Source organism: Trachurus japonicus, chromosome 24 (genome assembly GCF_045865225.1).
Source record: "Trachurus japonicus isolate A0001 chromosome 24, Traja_1.0".
Lineage (NCBI taxonomy): Eukaryota > Metazoa > Chordata > Actinopteri > Carangiformes > Carangidae > Trachurus > Trachurus japonicus.
In genome coordinates this window covers 5,988,089-6,005,487 of record NC_140930.1, presented here as the reverse complement: position 1 = coordinate 6,005,487, position 17,399 = coordinate 5,988,089, and the positions used below count along the sequence as shown (strand labels likewise).

General features: G+C 43.6%; 1 protein-coding gene across 1 annotated transcript in view; it reads right to left on the bottom strand.

Annotated features, from left to right (window-relative positions):
• The window catches only part of LOC146961228 (rho guanine nucleotide exchange factor TIAM2-like), a 56,301-nt gene that overhangs the window by 19,686 nt on the left and 19,216 nt on the right, over window positions 1-17,399 (bottom strand). Inside the window, exons 2-7 of the mRNA XM_085770708.1 lie at window positions 14,095-14,287; window positions 12,084-12,447; window positions 10,128-11,024; window positions 7,563-8,127; window positions 6,162-6,340; window positions 101-325 (exon numbers count right to left, since the gene is read on the bottom strand). Of these exons, the coding sequence (XP_085626834.1) occupies window positions 101-325; window positions 6,162-6,340; window positions 7,563-8,127; window positions 10,128-11,024; window positions 12,084-12,440 (2,223 nt within the window). The 5' untranslated portion in view covers window positions 12,441-12,447; window positions 14,095-14,287. The remainder of the gene's footprint in view (window positions 1-100; window positions 326-6,161; window positions 6,341-7,562; window positions 8,128-10,127; window positions 11,025-12,083; window positions 12,448-14,094; window positions 14,288-17,399) is intronic.

Genomic DNA, 17,399 nt, shown 5'->3' with positions numbered 1-17,399 from the left:
AACCATGAAAACACTTGATACACTGATAAAACCTGCAGGGGATCGAACCTGCGACCCGGGCAGGAGACCACATGAAGTCAAAGTCAAACCGTCCGCTGACCTGACTCTCCACCGCCTTCCTGTTCTTCTGCTCCTTGATGACGGACAGCTGCAGCTCGGCCATCTTCTTCATCTTGCCGTCCATGTCGATCTTGTGCAGCAGCGAGCGGCTCTGGCAGCGCAGCAGACGCAGCGTGTCCTCCTTCCCCTGGCGCTTCGCCAGCAGGGAGGCGCTGGCCGAGTGGATCGCCGTCACCCAGTTCTCCAGGTCCGTCTGGTTGGTGGCCTGCAGGAGACACAAGAGAGCCAAGCTGAGACACGAGAAGGAGCTAAAAAACAAAACAGTTTCCAAACAAAACCTGGTTTCAATTCCAGATTCGGTTTTTGATCGATCAAGTCGAGCAAATCCAAAGTCAAATTATAGCTGCTGCGCAGCGATGGGTCGGGTCCGGGCTACTTTTGGGCAAATTTAGGCAATTCTGAGCAACAAATAGGAGAATAGGAAGACAAGACAGTTGACCTTATAATGTCCAATTTGCACCAGTTGAGGATTGAACCCACAATCTCTAGAACCAAAGACCGTTGTCTATCGCACTGAGCTAATTGACAAGTGGCAGATCAATAGTGGCTTCACAAATTGTGTAAGCCATTCACTGTCGTGTAGGCAGAAAAAGAAAAATCAGTTTTTGAGGTAAAATAATGATATGTATTTGTCAAACATCTACTATGAGTCTAAGATGTTAGGAGCCTTCGCACATGGTCCAGTCCAAGCTATTTGGATTTTTAAACTTAGAAGCTTGCTGTGATGCCACCATTAGGACAATTGTCTTGTGTTTCATGTTGAGGACATTTGACATTTTGATCTGTCATCATCATTATCATCATCACCCTGGCTGGGTCTCGAACTCACAACCTCTGACACCAAGAACCAGCGCTTAACTCAGTGAGCTAATTATCTGGAAGTGAGACCTCCTGTGTGTCTTCTCAAATAGACTCAGGGAGTCAGTGTCCGGGCAGCTGTTGTGAACGCAGATTTCTGTTATCTAAACAAAAATCTGTTAATACATAAATTGCATTTAGACAGCAAAATAGCTTGAGGACATGTGACATATCGATCTGTCATTATCATCATCACCCTTGCTGGGTCTCGAACTCACAATCTCTGACACCAAGAACCAGCTCTTAACCCACTGAGCTAATTAGCTGGTAGTGAGACCTGCTGTGTAGCTTCATTTATCCACTCAGGTGAGCCAGTGCCCGGGCAGCTGTTGTGATGAAATGGTCAAAAGTCAGAAATTCAGTCATCCAAACAAAAATCTGATAATACATAAATTGCATATTGACAGCATGGAAATGTTGGTGATTTGTTTTTAATGATAAGTGTTTTGCTTCATAAGAGAAAATATGATGTTTATAAATTCCACACTCACATTGGCTGCAGTTGTTCCCATGAGAGCAGAATTCAAAATATTCTCAAAAATTCAGTTTTTTAATTAAAATTCTGATATTTGCCAAATATAATATTGTCATTTTTTTTCAGGAAGATTGAAAATGTATTTAGCAAGAATTTGATGGTATATGTTTACAGTAGTGTTTACAGTCAAACGTTTTCATGCACTGTTGGCTCAATTTTTGCTTAATCAAAAATCCGAGAAACAAGTTTTGTGGAGGACAGTCTGGAGATGCTCTGTAGCAAGTTTGGTGTCAATTGAGCAAAAATTGTGGGAGGAGATACATTTTAAAAGTTTTACAGTTATCGAAAAAAACAGAGTGATGGACTTCATAATTTGTAATAAGTTTAAGTGGACAAAAGTTTCAGCAGTATTGACGCTACATTGTGGTGAAGTTTCAACACTGTAGCATCTACCGTTGGTTTGGTAGGAATTTTTAAAGTTTTTAAATTTAAACGCTTATTGTGCCCCCCCTAGGAGGGGGGGGCACATGTCCTTGGAGTTGAGTGAATCTGGCATGGGGTCGGATGTTTCTGTGAAGTTTGGTGAGTTTTCGCCCATGGGAAGTATGACTTCCTTGGAAGAAGAAAGAAAGAAAGAAAGAAGAAGAATTCCTAGGAATACAATAGTGTCCCGGCAGCTTAGCTGCCCGGACCCTAATGATTAGACTTAATTTGCATGTGAAATAGTCTGAGGCATATAAAACAAAATCAACATATATGAGAGGAAACACTTCAAAGTCAAGTCATAAATAATAAAAATCCAAACAAAAGTCAATAAAAGTGTGAAAAACAAACTCTTATGTCGGTGTGATCGCTGATTGAAACTCAGAATGATGCGTTCACTGCTTCATTTTAAAAAGATTAAGATTAACTTTATTGTCCCACAATGTGAGAAATTTGTTCTGCCCATGCTGCAGCCACAAGTAACACAGAACATACAATTACACACGATCACATACAATAGATTGCAAAGAGATTGAAAAATGAACAATTAGCACCAAATAAAAAGTGCTAAAATTGTAGTAGGAAAATTACTAACCTATACAGAACGCAAGTCACCTGAGCTCTGGTCTTATCTGACCTTACAGTATTTAACAGCTTGATTTGACACAAAAGCTGTGTTTTTTGGGCACTTGGAGGCAGCAAAAGTGGCTCTGAACACAAAACTGACATATTATAAAGTCTGTGTATTGAACCAGTAGCTCATCTCCACACAGCAACACGAAGCATTCCCTCTCTTTTATCTCCATCTTTGGTCTCCACCACCTCATGATGGAAAATGTCTGTTTCTGCAGCTGCTGAATGATCTAAAGTTTAAGTTGCAGTAGCCAAAATAAAAACAAACAAGGAGGTAAAAGAGGCTAAAAAGCTGAACAGAGTGAGAATCCTCAAGAGCAGAGACAGTAATTTAATTTGAGTGATCGCTTTAACCCTTTTTAAAATGTGATTTCCTTGATTCATAGATCACTGAAGCTCCTCGGTGAACATAAACACATCTCTGCAGAGCCGTTATTCATCACTTGTTGATTCGTCCCAGCAATAAAAACACGGTCGTAAATTTCCCTTTTCTTCCAGGCCTTAACGAGAACCTAATGAAGGCAGCGTTTCCTTTCAGAGCGAAGCGCCGGGGAGTCGTAAAAACTCTTGAGTGTTCTTCGCTCGTCCCCTGACGCTCTGAAGCTGCTGCACCATCAGACAGCAGCTTTTATCTCCTCACACTAACAGGTGGGTTTTTGGTGTTTTAGTGAGTGAAATGTGTCGAGAGGATTAAGAAGCTTGCAGCCGCCACCGCCGCCGCCGGGGTCAGTGTCGTAAACAGGAGCATTTGTTGCAGTAATTAGCCGGGTGTCGTGACTCCCATTAGGAGCTTCCTCCCTCCTCCTCTCTCCATCTTCACACGTCTTTTCAGCTCCTGACAAAAGCTCCTCGACACCTCAGTACCACTCACCCCTCCTCCTCCTCCTCCTCCTCAGGGATCCATGGAAACGTGACTGAGGTCGGCTGCCGTGTGATTTGTGTGTCTGTGAGTGTACACACACACACTCACACACTCACACACACACACTCCACAGCCAAGAGCGGTGAGAGTTACTCTGGGAATAAAGAAGTGTTTTCTGAGCTCGTAAAAAAAAGCGCGAGGAAGAAGATCGAAGAGATTTCCATTTGCTGCTGCCAACGAGGACCCGCGGTGACCTCTGACCTTCTGGAGTGCTGCTGCTGCTGCTTTGTGTTTGTTGATAATTTACTGCAGCCTTACAGGCTCAATGCCTTAAAGGGATAGTTCAACATTTTGGCAAATTGCTCCATTGCCATAATCCCTATAGTCACAGCAGTAGGTTCGTTCTAGCTATTTTTAGAACGGTGGAGCAGAGCCGTGAGCTGCTCAGAGCTACGCTATGGAGGCTGATGGGATTTCTTGGTTTCCCTCATCAAACTCATCAAATACACAATCCAACAACTCCAAAACGCTCTGGTGGACAGATTGTCGGTAAATACATACAAAACCGCTGATGCACGTTGCCTTCAGGGACAGTTTTTCAGCAAGCAGGCTCTGCATTTACCTCTAAAACAACTCTGTCTGGTAACGTCCTGTTATTATCTCATAGCGTGGTGAATGTGCAGGTCACAACTTGTCCACCAGAGCGTTTTGGAGTTTTTGGATTGTGTATTTGATGAGTTTGATGAGGGAAACCAAGAAATCCCATGAGCCTCCGTAGCGTAGCTCTGAGCAGCTCGCGGCTCTGCTAAAAAAAAAATAGCTTGCACCGACAATTAAAGGTAACGAACCTACTGCTATGACTATAGGGATTATGGCAATGGGCCAATTTGCCAAAATGTTGAACTATCCCTTTAAAAGCTAAATCCTGTTTCATTTTCATGTAGTTTGCACAAGCAGCTCCAGTGTAAGGAAAGGAGTCATCCGCAGAGTTGCATGTTCAGAAACGAGGGCAGCGGTTCGTTCTGTTGCCAGCAGCAGAACCGTCACTACCAAGTAAAACAGATGCAGAGAAAATCCTAAAATACGTCCCGGGCTGTTGAGCGTGTTTGTGGCGGTGACGCTGATGGTTTCTGAACCCGAGAGAGAGGAAAAAAATACCCACAATCCTCCTCCTCCTCCTCCTCCTCAACACTACGACCCATTCATTCACACTGTTGTGGGGATGAAACGGGGGGAAAACGCAGCCAAATAATGTAACGACTGGCAACCGAGAGAAAACCGAGAGGGTTCAGGTTTTAGAGAGGAGGGAGGGAAAAGTCCCAGAAACCACTGCAGTTCTGTCACAGGACCAACATGAGACATGAGATCAGGAATCATCTGCAAACACTTCACGGTGGTGCGTTCAAGGACGGTGCCAACACCCGGTGAATGGAAGCGCTCCTTTAAAGACCCCCTCCCATGAAAATCGTGTTTTTCGTGCTTTTCACATGTTCCTGTGGCATTTTTCTTGTGTTAGAGGACATAGCAGCAGAAAAAGAAGTGCAAAATTGCATTTCTGAGTTTTTCTGCCTTCAAACTGCTGTGAACCAACGGCAGACGCAAACTGGCAGTTTCAGGGAGACTGGGGTTGACGTGTCACAGCTCCAGGGGAGGGCACTAGTGCTACAAGCTCCCGCCCCGCTCTGCATCTGGCTCAGAGGTGAAAGGCTTGACAGGTCGGTGTAGCTGTCAAGGTGTAACAGGTATAGCTCACCTGGTAGAGCAGCTTGCACCGTCTGGGATCGAATCCCAGTGTGCAGTTTTACGCTAAACGCGCTGAATCGGTAATTGTACAATGTCTAGCTGTCAGCGAGCGGGGCAGCGTAGGCTCTGCCCACCCTCCAGAGCTGCATTGCTAATGAGCTGCTGGTTTTAAAATAACCAAAAAGGGTCTCGGGAGGGGGACTTTAAATGCTATAGTCCAGGCAAAATAGCGTTTTACGACAGACTAATTGTAACAGAATGTTTTTCACCATAAATCATTTCTATGAGGTGTCTAGAACAACATACTAAAAGTCCTAAGAAATCCTAGTAGGGGAAATATGTTTAATTCTCATCATTATTTACTGTATAAAGTCTATGGTGCCGATAAGGCCAGACAACAATACACCCAAATAGGCTCATTTTTTTCCCTTTACTCCTACCACAATGAAACTTTACACAATGAAAGTAGACATGAAAAGTAAATTTTTTTTGAAAATGAATTTGAATATGCAAAATTGCAAATGAGCCTTACACTAATCAAATATGCCCAAAATACACCCGAATAGGCTTTTTTTTTTCCTTTACTCCTACCACAATGAAACTTTACACAATGAAAGTAGACATGCAAAGTAACATTTTTTGTATTACAAGTTTCTTGGAAAATGAATTTTAATATGCAAATGAGCAAAACACTAATGTAATACTGTATGCCCAAAATACACCCGAATAGGCTTATTTTCTTCCTTTACTCCTACCATTCGTCTATGGTACCTTATCGGCACCATAGACTTTGTACAGTAAATAATGATGCGAATTAAACATATTTCCCCAACTAGGATTTCTTAGGACTTTTAGTATGTTGTTCTGGACACCTCATAGAAATGATTTATGGTGAAAAACATTCTGTTACAATTAGTTCTATTTTGGGGTCCAAAATGAGCTAAATTGCCTGGACTACTACTGGTGCTCTACTTCACGCCCTCTCACCTGGAACAGGTAGACGTCTCCGTACGAGTTGCTCAGACAGAAGACGTGCTCCTTCCTGGGGTGCTCGGGGACGGCCTGGACGATGCTGTCGTCGGCCAGCAGGGCGTAACGAGGCGACAGCTCCTGGTCGGCGCCGCCGCCGCTCCTCCCGTAGGTCTCATAAAAGAGCAGAGAGCAGCCTGAGGAGACAGAACCACATCATCATCATCATTTATGTAAGGGATAACGTATAGTTCGGAGGTTGTTATGGAACCTCGACGCGAAGCATTTCATAACAAGTTACAAGTGAAGTTATTTCCGTTACATACGAGGACCACAATTTCACACAAAACAATAATCACAGCTTAATAAACGTACTTCATATACTGCAATAATACACAAAAAAATATGCATTAAAACCTCAACAAATAACTTTTAAATTCTAACTGTTTAAGATGAGGGCCGCCATGTTCTGATGTTGTCGTGACACCCGAGTTTCCGACCTGTAATTTCCGACTTCCACGCCATTCAATTCATTTTTGACAACTTGGAGCTCGTTTTTTTCCGACTTCCGAGTTGTTTTGAACGCAGCATAATAACGGACCGTAGAATGCAGCGATGGACCAATCAGAGAGCAGCATTCAATAGAGCCGTGTAATATTATTATTTAGTCCAGAGCCTGTTTGTTTTGATCTGACAGTTTGTAGTTTATCAACAGTTTAATATCACATCATTTTGTCTGTGTTTAGCTTAGCTTAGCATTAAGCCTGGAAACCAATGGAAACTGTTAGCCTGGCTTATCTTCTTCTCCCTCATCTTGATTATCCTTTCTTTCTTATTTGTTATTTTGTTAACATCTGGAGGCGTTAGCGACTTCTGTTTGTTGTAATGTGGCATTTATTTATTTAAAGGTTTAATAATCAGGGACAACGCACATTAATAAAACATTTCAACAAATGTAAACATGCCAGTATTATCCAAAAGTCTATTTTACATCTGCTGTCCCTGGGCTGATGTTAAGAGTCACCCCAAAAGAAAATAAAATGATTTAGTTATCGGCATACAAATAATACATTAAAGGATTAGAAAGCTAAATCTGAAGCTCACATAAACTCAGCTCAAACACCATCCGCTACAGACAAAACAGAAGCAACATTAAGCAGTAACACCAACATCCAGCAACATGTGGCTCTCGTTCCTACTGAGTTGCACTTCAGATAAAAAACTTCTGCCAGTTAAATGTGATGAAACCAAACACGAGGAAGAGAATTGTGATGTACAGTATGTGGAGATAAAGATGAATTTAAGTCCGGTTAAATCATCTTTTTTAAAGGTAAAGGTATAATGAACTGGTTTTTATTTCTTATGGTCTGTGTGGGTGAGGAAAGGGGTGAGGAAGGGGGTGAGGGAGAGGGGTTGTACCTTTGAGTGTGACCCAGTAGTGTTTCCACTTGCGGCGAGCGACCTGCTCCAGCTTCCCGTCCTTGTTCACGGTGATGAGAGCTTTGAAGGAGAGCCATCCGGCCCGTCGCACCACACCCTGCTCCTTCTCAAACAGGACGTCCAGCTGCTCCCCTCCGCCCAGCTCCACCTCCCCATCCATCTCCTCCTCCTCCTCCTCTTCTTCTCCTTCTTCCTCCCCATCTCCCTCCTCCCCTTCATCCTCCTCCTCCTCCTCCTCGTCCTCTCCGTCCCCCTCCGACGGCTCGGTCCGGTCGGCGGCGCTGCTGCTGCAGCCCGTCTCCAGCTCCTGCATGAAGTTGTCGTAGACGTTCTGCCGCTGGACGTCGCTGCTGCTCTGGGTCAGGCTCCTGCAGGAGGAGGAGGAGCCTCGGTGGACCGGAAAGAACTGGTTCTGGTTCTGGTTCTGGTTCTGGTTCTGGTTCAGACTGTGGAGCGGGTTGGACGACCACAGCGTGTTGCAGCCGACCAGCCCAGAGTTCAGCCCGTTGATGAAAACATCCCCGGCGTCGCTACCGTGCGGCTCCTGAGGAGAAACCAGACCAGAGACTTTAATCTTTAATCGAGAGACTTTAAAGGGACAACGAGGAGTTTCTATTTGGTTATTAAAAAGTCTCACGTTAATGTGGATGAATCTACGTTACCCACACTTGTTAATGGCTCCTTTTTTGATAAATATATCATTTTGTCTCTATCGTTATTTTGTTATTATTAGTGGTGGTGGAAATGCTGGTCGAGCCGACCAGCATTTCTTTACTTTCGGTTTCGCGGCGAGTCATGAGAATAACGCCGCCGAATCGCCGTTTATGGTGGGAACTACGACGGTATGTGATCGTCTTCGAACCTCTGACTTTAATTATTGATGAATGAAAACATGAGTCTGTCTTGCGCCGGTCAAAGAATTTCACGGTGCGCGGAGGCTCATAGATGTAGTGTGAAAACACTTTGCTTTTCCAAGACTCCTCGTTGTCCCTTTAATCTGGTGTTTGTTTGTTTTATCAAGGAGGGTTACGTCACCTTAGCAACCGCAAACAACAACACTGTTTTAATCCAATAACAGTCACACATGACTTTATTCTCCTCTCGCACCAAACTCAGATTTTATTTGTCTTTTCTGAGTCTGGTTTTCCTCTGTGTTTATTTGTTGCTGTTGTTGTTGTTTGGTGTGTTTACTTCATTAGAGGTAACTGAGTGTAAACAAGAAACAGGTGAGACATTAAAGGGCCATTTCATCATAAACACACAAATCACAATGATTAGAAATAGAACCTATAATTATTTTAACAGCTGGATAATTGCTTTTGTCGTTTTGATTGAGCTGGTTGGATAAAACACAACATTTAAAGGGATAGTTCAACATTTTGGCAAATTGGCCGATTGCCATAATCAAGCCTATAGTCATAGCAGTAGGTTCGTTATAAGGCTGTAATCAACCAAAGACATTGTGTGAACTTGTTAATCAGCCTGTAAAAACAGTTTAATGATCAAAAACCCAACAGTATTTTTGTCCTCACTGTGTTTCCGTACAATAATGAGAATATATTAGTTGTAACCACGGAAACGGACCGTCTGACCGTCGCAGTGAACAAGAATATGAAAAGTCGTCAAGCTTCCAGGATCTGAGCTCAGGTCTCGGTTCGTATTCACTGCAGACAGGAAGTGACCTCATCCGGCCAAACGTAAACAGGAAACGTTGTTCGGCCCGAGCCAAAGCTCACACAGTGAAACCAAACCATCAGATCAGTGATATGAAAAACAAAACTGTGATGTCTGGCGACAGCTGCTGTGAAATGTAGAGACACTTTGTTCTGGGATAAATTAAAATATGATTTTACGTTTTAATGATGGAATAAAATCTGTTCAACTGAGCATTAGGCATGTAAATTCAATCTATAAAATATATTTATTTAAGAAGGGTAGGCAAAATAAGATGAAAAGTGCATTGTATTGCTTTGTTGTGTTTTTGTTTTGTTTTGTTTCTATACTTTTATATTTGTCTATTGTAGGCTACTTGTTTTTACAAGACCGAAAAAAAAACTAAAAAACGTATATAGTCAATGTTTAGTCTGTTTAGCTTTTATAGCTTATTCACATGCCATTTAACAAAAAATGCCATTTATAATATTACTCATAGCAAATTTAAAGTACAATAAAAATGTAAAATGGTTGTATTGTAATTGTGAATAGATGTTCAAGCAAAAAAACTAAACTAAATGATGAAATCTGAAAATGTAAAGTTAAATTTAAACTGTTGAGATGGGAAATAGAAAATCTAGGAGGAGATAAAGAAAGTTTCAAAAAATTTTACATCTCTCAAGTAACAGTTTCTGTTACTTCGAATAGTTTTTACTGTGATATCTTATCATATCTACATTAGTATGGAGGATTTAAAATGCCCAAATACAAAAATTGAAAAACATGTGAAAAAGAACAAATATCGAGAAAATATTAAAAAGCTCAATGTTTCATTTTAAAATCCTCAGATGTTACAACGAGTTTTAAAGAGCAGACATTGTTGTTTCTCACCTGGATCCTCCTCTTCTTCCTGCTCAGACTTCCTGTCCAGTCGCTCAGCCGTCTGATCCGGCTCTTCAGGAAGTCTTTGCGGTTGTTCCCGACGGCGGCGGCGGCGGTGGGGACGGTGCTGACGGCGGGGGCCTCGGCCCGTCGGCACGGCAGCGTGAGGGAGGAGAAACGCTGCTGCTCCACGCCTCCTCCTCCTCCTCCTCCTCCACCTGCTGCCACCTCCTCCTCCTGGATGACGTCATCCAGCAGCGCCGAGGAGGAGGAGGCGGCGCGGTGCTGGTGATGATGTAGCGGCGACGTGTCCGGCGCCGTGGGGAAGGCGGGCAGCGTGTGGTGGCTGGCGTAAACGCTGTCTAGAGACGACGACGAGACCAGGCTGAAGTCTCCGAGGTCCGGCTGCAGGAGGATCACCGAGTCCCCGATGCCGCTGTCCTCGGTCCGGCCGGAGGAGCACGTGTTGTAACCCGCGGTTTCCGTGGCGGCGGCGGCGGCGGGGAACAGGAGCGTGGAGGAGGTGAAACCCGGCGAGATGTCGTCCATCTGCACCGCCGAGAAGACGGTGTTGTAGCCGCCACCGCCGCCGCCGCTGCTGCTGCTGGTTGCCGTGGTGGTGTAGCCGCTGCTGTTGCACACGAACACGTTGTCGGCCAGCAGCTCGCCGCCGCCGCCGCCGCCGCTACCGCCGCCCCACGGGGAGTCGTACCAAGAGCCGTCGGAGCTGAGCGAGCTGCCTTTACTGGTGCGCAGCGAGGGGTCGGGTATGGAGACGGGGGCGGGCGTGGTGGTGGTGGCGGCGACGGTGTTGGGGAGTTGGCCGGTTAACCCCTGCGTCTCCACGGGGACGACCCTGCTGTTGGTGAACTCCACCCGCATGCTGCCGTCTTTGCTGAGCAGCACCTTAAGTAAGTAAGTAAGTAAGTTGAATTTATACAGTATAGCACTTTTCATAGATAAAATCACAAAGTGCTTTACAACAAGGATAAAATGCAATAAAATACAGTACAGAGATCACAACAAAATATACATAACAGCACAATTTCAGGTAACTTTACAGAGGCCCCACAACGTCAACATCAGTTGAAAGCCTGTCTAAAAAGATAGGTTTTAAATTCTTTCTTAAAACCCTCAGTGGACTCCAGGGCCGTTGTATAGGGGAGAAAGGTGATGATAATTCTAGGGGCCCAGCGCCCAGTAGGGCCCCAAAAAACCCCACTAGTCTAATCTTTGTATGACTGATTTATTTATGTTTTTGCGGTGCGCTGCATAGCGTACAAACTGATGAAGCCCCTTGGATAAGAGGCGAAACATCTTCCCAGACAAATACAAGTCCAGTTGCCTACGATTCAATTTGCCCAGAAAAAAACCCACGACCTGGATGAATGAGAATATCTATAGACAAAGTAGGCTAAATAAAAAATGATAATACGTAGCCTAAGAAAAAAAAAGTGGAAAAGTCGGGGGCCCACTTTAGTATTCTTTCAAGGGGCCCAGAATTCCTAGCAACGGCCCTGGTGGACTCTATGCTGCGCAAGGTGGATGGTAGAGCGTTCCAAAGGCGAGGGGCACAGGCCTGGAAAGAGCAGTCACCTCGTGTTTTAAAACGGGTGCGGGGGACCATCAAGAGTTTCTGATCTGATGACCTTAGTGAACGTGAGGGGGAATAGGGTCTCAGTAGCTCAGTGATGTATGAGGGAGCTTGTTCATGGAGGGCTCTAAAAACAAGTACTAAAATCTTAAAATGAATCCTAAAATTAACTGGTAACCAATGTAAGGAATATAAAATTGGGGTGATATGATCCCTTTTCTTAGATCCAGTTATGAGCCTTGCAGCTGCGTTCTGCACGGTTTGAAGGCGATTTACAACCTTTTTGTTAAAACACATAAAAAGAGCATTACAGTAGTCAATGCGAGATGAAATGAAAGCATGAATTATCATCTCCATTTCAGGTTGTTCACCTTGGGGCTACCGCCGCCGCCGCCACTGCCTCCGCCACTGCCGCCGCTGCTCTCCAAACCCCTGCTGAACCTCTTAGGAGACCCCGCGCCCAGCCGGGAGCCTCCTCTGGCGGCTTTAGGAGCGTGTTCGTAGTGCCAGGAGGTGTAGGGCGGCTGGTTCAAGTAGCTCCGTCCCCGGTTCCTGCAGCCGCCGTTACTGTTACCGTTACCGTTACCGTTACCGCCGCTGCTGCTCCGCCACCAGCTGCGGGCCGACGGCACCTCCTCCCTCCTGGAGGAGAACCGGAGCGAGCAGGAGGAGGAGGGTTTGGCCGGAGAAGAGACGAAGCTGCTGCTGTGACTGTCTGTGTTTCCCATCGCGGACCTGGAGGAGGATGAAGGAAGAAGGAGCGTTGATGATGAGTCAGACGGAGGGAAAAACCAACGCTGCTGCTGCTGGTTTCTCTGCCAGATCACATGAACGGAGAACATCAAAGAGCAAAGAACATCGACCGATAGGAAAACTGCAGCCACTACTACGACAACAACCACCATCACCTCCACTGCCAGGGCCGGATTAAAGGGCCTCGGGGCAGAAACGGGCCCCCGGTGAACTCAGACTCACCCTGTTGCTTCCAACTACGTCTGACAAGCAAATTAATCATGTTACGATTGGAAGAGGAACTTTTCTTTCTTTCTTTTCTTTTCTTTTCTTTGGGTCTCGGACCAAACAAACATGTTTTGTCTACGTCTGCAGAACATGAGTTGTGTTTCTGCTGCACCACAAACGTTCTGACATCTTTCACTTTTGGCAAAAAAAGAAACTGCAGCTCCTGTGATTTGGATGTTGCACTTGGCCAAATTGTGATTTTATATTATATTTCCATCAAATTGTGCAGCTAAACTTTAAACGCACCATCACCAAGTGCTTCAATCATTGTGTCAGATTGAAGCACTTGTTCTGATGTATTCTGGGATTTGTTGGCGTTAACTCTGCCCTGCTGCTCTTTCTTTAAAAACCTTCACTTCCAGACTTTTTTCAAACACTCGGAAAATCAAATTTAGATCTCCACCACTTTGTTTCTAAATAGATTTAAACTAATTTGTGCAGCTTAACTTCAATTTTACCAAATTAAAACATAACTCTGCTGAGCTCTGAGTGTCTACACATCCGTCTCCATGACTACAGTTTAACAAAACAATGCTGTCCAATGGAAAACAAATTTCCTTTTTTCCTCTTTCAAACAAAAATTCCCAATTTAATGCACAATTTTTTTTCTTGTTTGAGGATTAACAAAATTAAACAAATACTACAAAACTTAATCAACATGGAGCCCGAGGGGCCCCTGAGAGTCTGGGGGCCCCAATATTAATCCAACCTTAATGAGAGCTCCCACTACTACAACAACAACAACAACTGCTACTAATGCTCTACTACTATGATTACTATCACTCTTACTTGTACTATGACTACAATATTATATTTCTACTGATCCATCTACATTATAAACAGTGCAGATATTAGGAATTACTTTTGAACATAATCTAATTTGGATGCTTTTAGTTTTTTTTTCTTTCATTTGTGAGATTTTTAAAAGAACTATGCACATTGTTTACTTCTTCTACTTCGTCTATGTTTCTTTATCTGCTTCTCAAATGCACCAACATACAATTAATTCCTATTTTAGGGCTGAAACTAAAGTCATTCAGAAACCACCAGCAACATTTCTCTTTAAAAACAAACTGAAGAACAACAACAACAAAAAAAATCAATGAATCAGCATCACATCTGTTTTCTATGAGGAGATGATCAGACGTGAACTAACAATAACAACGAGTCAAAACTGCACAAAACAAACAGCTGAAAGAGGAAAAGTTAAAGTTCACATCAGACAAAGATCATGTGTAGATAAAAATCTCATTGTAATAAGTTTGTGTGAATGAACAAAAGAGAAATAAAGAGTCAGAGAGAAGGTTTTTCAGATCTAAAAGTAAAAACATACACAAAGAAGTTTTTTTTTTTTTTTTTTACCTTTTTGTGTTTTCGTCTTCAGGAAGAGAAACTCAGCAGCTCCTTCATGCTCCGTCTCTCTCTTTCTCTCTCTCTCCACTACTGAAGCTCACTCTGTCGCCTCCAGCTGCTCCCTCTCTCTCTCTCTCTCCTGCCTCTCACTTCCAATGTTTGTCTATGTCGCTCGCCCGCTCTCTTCACGCCGGCTCATCTGCTGGGGGAGAACAGAGGGAGGGAGGGGCTTCATGAGCTTCAGCACACAGACTTTCCTTTTGTAAACCCCCCCTCTCTCTCCCTCTCCCTCCCCCCTTAAGCCTCTTCCATGACGTCTCTGCTCAGGGTTTTTTTTTTCTTTTTCTTAAACCAGACCTCGCTCTGTCTTCTGTTTATTTTGGTTTTCAGGAATGCCGAACGATTTTCTCCTCGTTTTCTCTCTCTCTTGTCTTTTTTTTTTCTCTTAATTGAGCATCAGTCTCGGAGCAGTGGGCTGAGGTCATCGGACAAGAGCTATTTTAAGAAACGGGACCCCAGACTAGTGCTGCAACTGAAGAGGACTTTAATTATTATCATTAAAACCAAATCAGGTTTTCATTAATTATCAATCAATCAAGTAAATGTTTTGCAGTTTAGTTTTAGTTTTTCCTTTATTTGTTCGAGAGGGACAGTGTACATTAATGAATATTTTAAAAAGATAAAAATGTAAATGCACCCCATTATAGCCAAAAGGCTCATTTCCATTGGCTGCCCCCCTGCCAGAAGGAGCATGGCAATGAGACCTGTAATAAAAGTAGCAGATTACAGAAAAGACAAATATATGCACAATATTTACAACAGCAACATTACACTTTAACCCCCACCCATACGCACAAACACCCTCCAATCCACAACCAGTACTCTCAAATCTTGACTTTGGAGAAGTGAAATCAAAGAAGATTTGCTTGATAAGCGAGTTGAAATTACCATTTAAATCATTTAAGAGGCAAAGAAAGAAAAAAGCTTAAAGGACTTGGTCAAAGTGTAATAGTGGGACGTCCCAGACCAACAAGTCGCATTGTTTCCACTCAGACTTGACCTGTCTAGGTAGAAACACATACAAGAATAAGGTGCGTCCAGATCAAAACGCCCACGAGACTGAGACAAGTCCTGGTCAATTCAACCACAAGATCACGGCAAGGCCAAGTCAAAACATCTATAAAATGAAGACATGTCAAACTCAAGACACCCATGAAACTGAGGAGAAGTCCAAGTCCAAGAAGCCCAAGTCAAACCATCCACAAGATCAAGACAGGTCCGAGTGAGAAAACCTGCAAAAACAAGTCAAGTCTGAGTCAAAACACCCACGAGGCCGAGACGAGTCCAAGTCCTCACAAACCCGACTGTTTCAAAACACTGAGACAAGTCAAGACTTAAGTCCGAGTCAATCTCCACATGAGACTGAGACACGATCTGACTGTGAACCAAGTCTGGACCCAGAACATCATCATTCATCGACCTGTTGAACTAAATGTCCACATCACAGAGACCTGAACTCAAGTTTGATTTATTCTGTTCTTCTACAGATGTTTAAGTTCAGAATCGAAGGATGCCCAGCCTAGAGAGTAAAGAAAAGTCGATTCCTGTCCTGTTGCACAATCCCAGGATTTTTCCATCACCTCCCATGACCTGAAATCTCTCCACGCTGAGTTTTTCTTCTGCAGAACCATAAAGAGCTCTGAACACGAGTGCTCATTTCCTGAGTGAGCCGTGGAGAGGTCAGAGGTCACAGCGGACTGGAGGTTCAATGTTCAAGAGAGAGAGAGAGAGGGGGGAGACGACGCCCATCCTGTCCCACAGGTCGGAGCTGAGGAGGAAGGAGGGGGAGGAGGCGACACAATGTACTGCTGACCCCTAAACGCATCACTGACCTTTGACCTGGTTTTCATTGAAACAAGATGTGAAACCTCGACAGCTGGAGACGTGGAGGACGAGACGGGAGAGATTTAACAAGAGATGAAAACTCTGTTTAGAGATCCTCACACCTCAGAGACAGAGCAGGTTCGTTATCCTCATTTCAAACGACCTCTACAACCTTTGTGTCGCTTCATCTAAAGGACAAAGCTCAGATGAGTTCATGCGACTAGAACTTCTTCGTCATTGGTCTCATTGGTGCAACAAGTCCTTTACAGCTTCTGCAAAGCTACAACATCTTCACCACACTGTGTCCTTCTTGACTTCTTGAGGATCAGTCGTCGTCTGCATGAGCACAAGTTTTATGAGCTCATATACTAAACAGGTGATCAGAGGAAAGCAACCACACTCAGCCCATAAAACACAATCAAGGACCTTTTATTGACTCACAAAGTCAATAAAACTGATTTATTATAATGGAATTTAAAGTTTCCTTTCCATTGTCCAACAACCATCGTCTCTGTGTCCTGATGCAGACAGAAAAATAAAGTTATCAGGACACCAAACTGTGATGGAAAAGACAACAAGAAGAGAGAGTCAAAGACCCGAGTGAGAGACCACAGAGTCGACTTAGAGACAATGAGACAAGTCGTCGTGTCAAAGGTCACTAAAACGTCATGTGACCTCAGTGATGGTTGTCTCCACTACAGCTCCCTGACACTGGGACGATGAGACGGTTCACAGGTTACAACAAAACCTGAATTCATAACAATAACCCAACTCAACAACCTGGCAGGTGATTGGATGAACCAACAACAAGTTATCTGAAAGCTGGTTTAGTCCATAAGAAGTTGCTTCATGTAGCTGATGTAGCTCATTTGCAACAATATAAGGTCTTGAAGGAAACGTGATGTTCTGTTTTTGCTCATGTGGCATCTCTAATATGAAGCCTGTTGGTCCAGTGGTTTCCTGTCAGTGAGTTATTAGGATCTTTCTGAAGTCGACTGATGATTATTCTTTAGTATCTTTTAACGCAAGCCTCTATCATACACGGTCAAAGGACTGGCTCACACTGCAGGTTCCCTCTGTTAAGACTGAATTTGGAAAGTCCCGTTTTTATTGTGCACCTGCAACCTGCAAAACCATCTGAAACTTACCACACTTCTATCAGTAGGACAATTTAAATCCATAACTGCATCTTATTTTACCTCCATCTGCTCCTGTTTTTAAGTGGACTTCTCTGTTTTCAATTCATCTTTGTCACTTTACTTGTTGGTATTTCGTATTTCGGACATGCTTGTATGTCTCAAGCATTTTGTGTTATGTCTTGTCCTCAAATGCTTTATATTTTGTCTTGGCTATATACCAAATGAGGTTGCTCCTCAATATGTTTCAGAGTTTTAAAAAAAGGTTTAAATAAAAAAATTAATAAATGATGT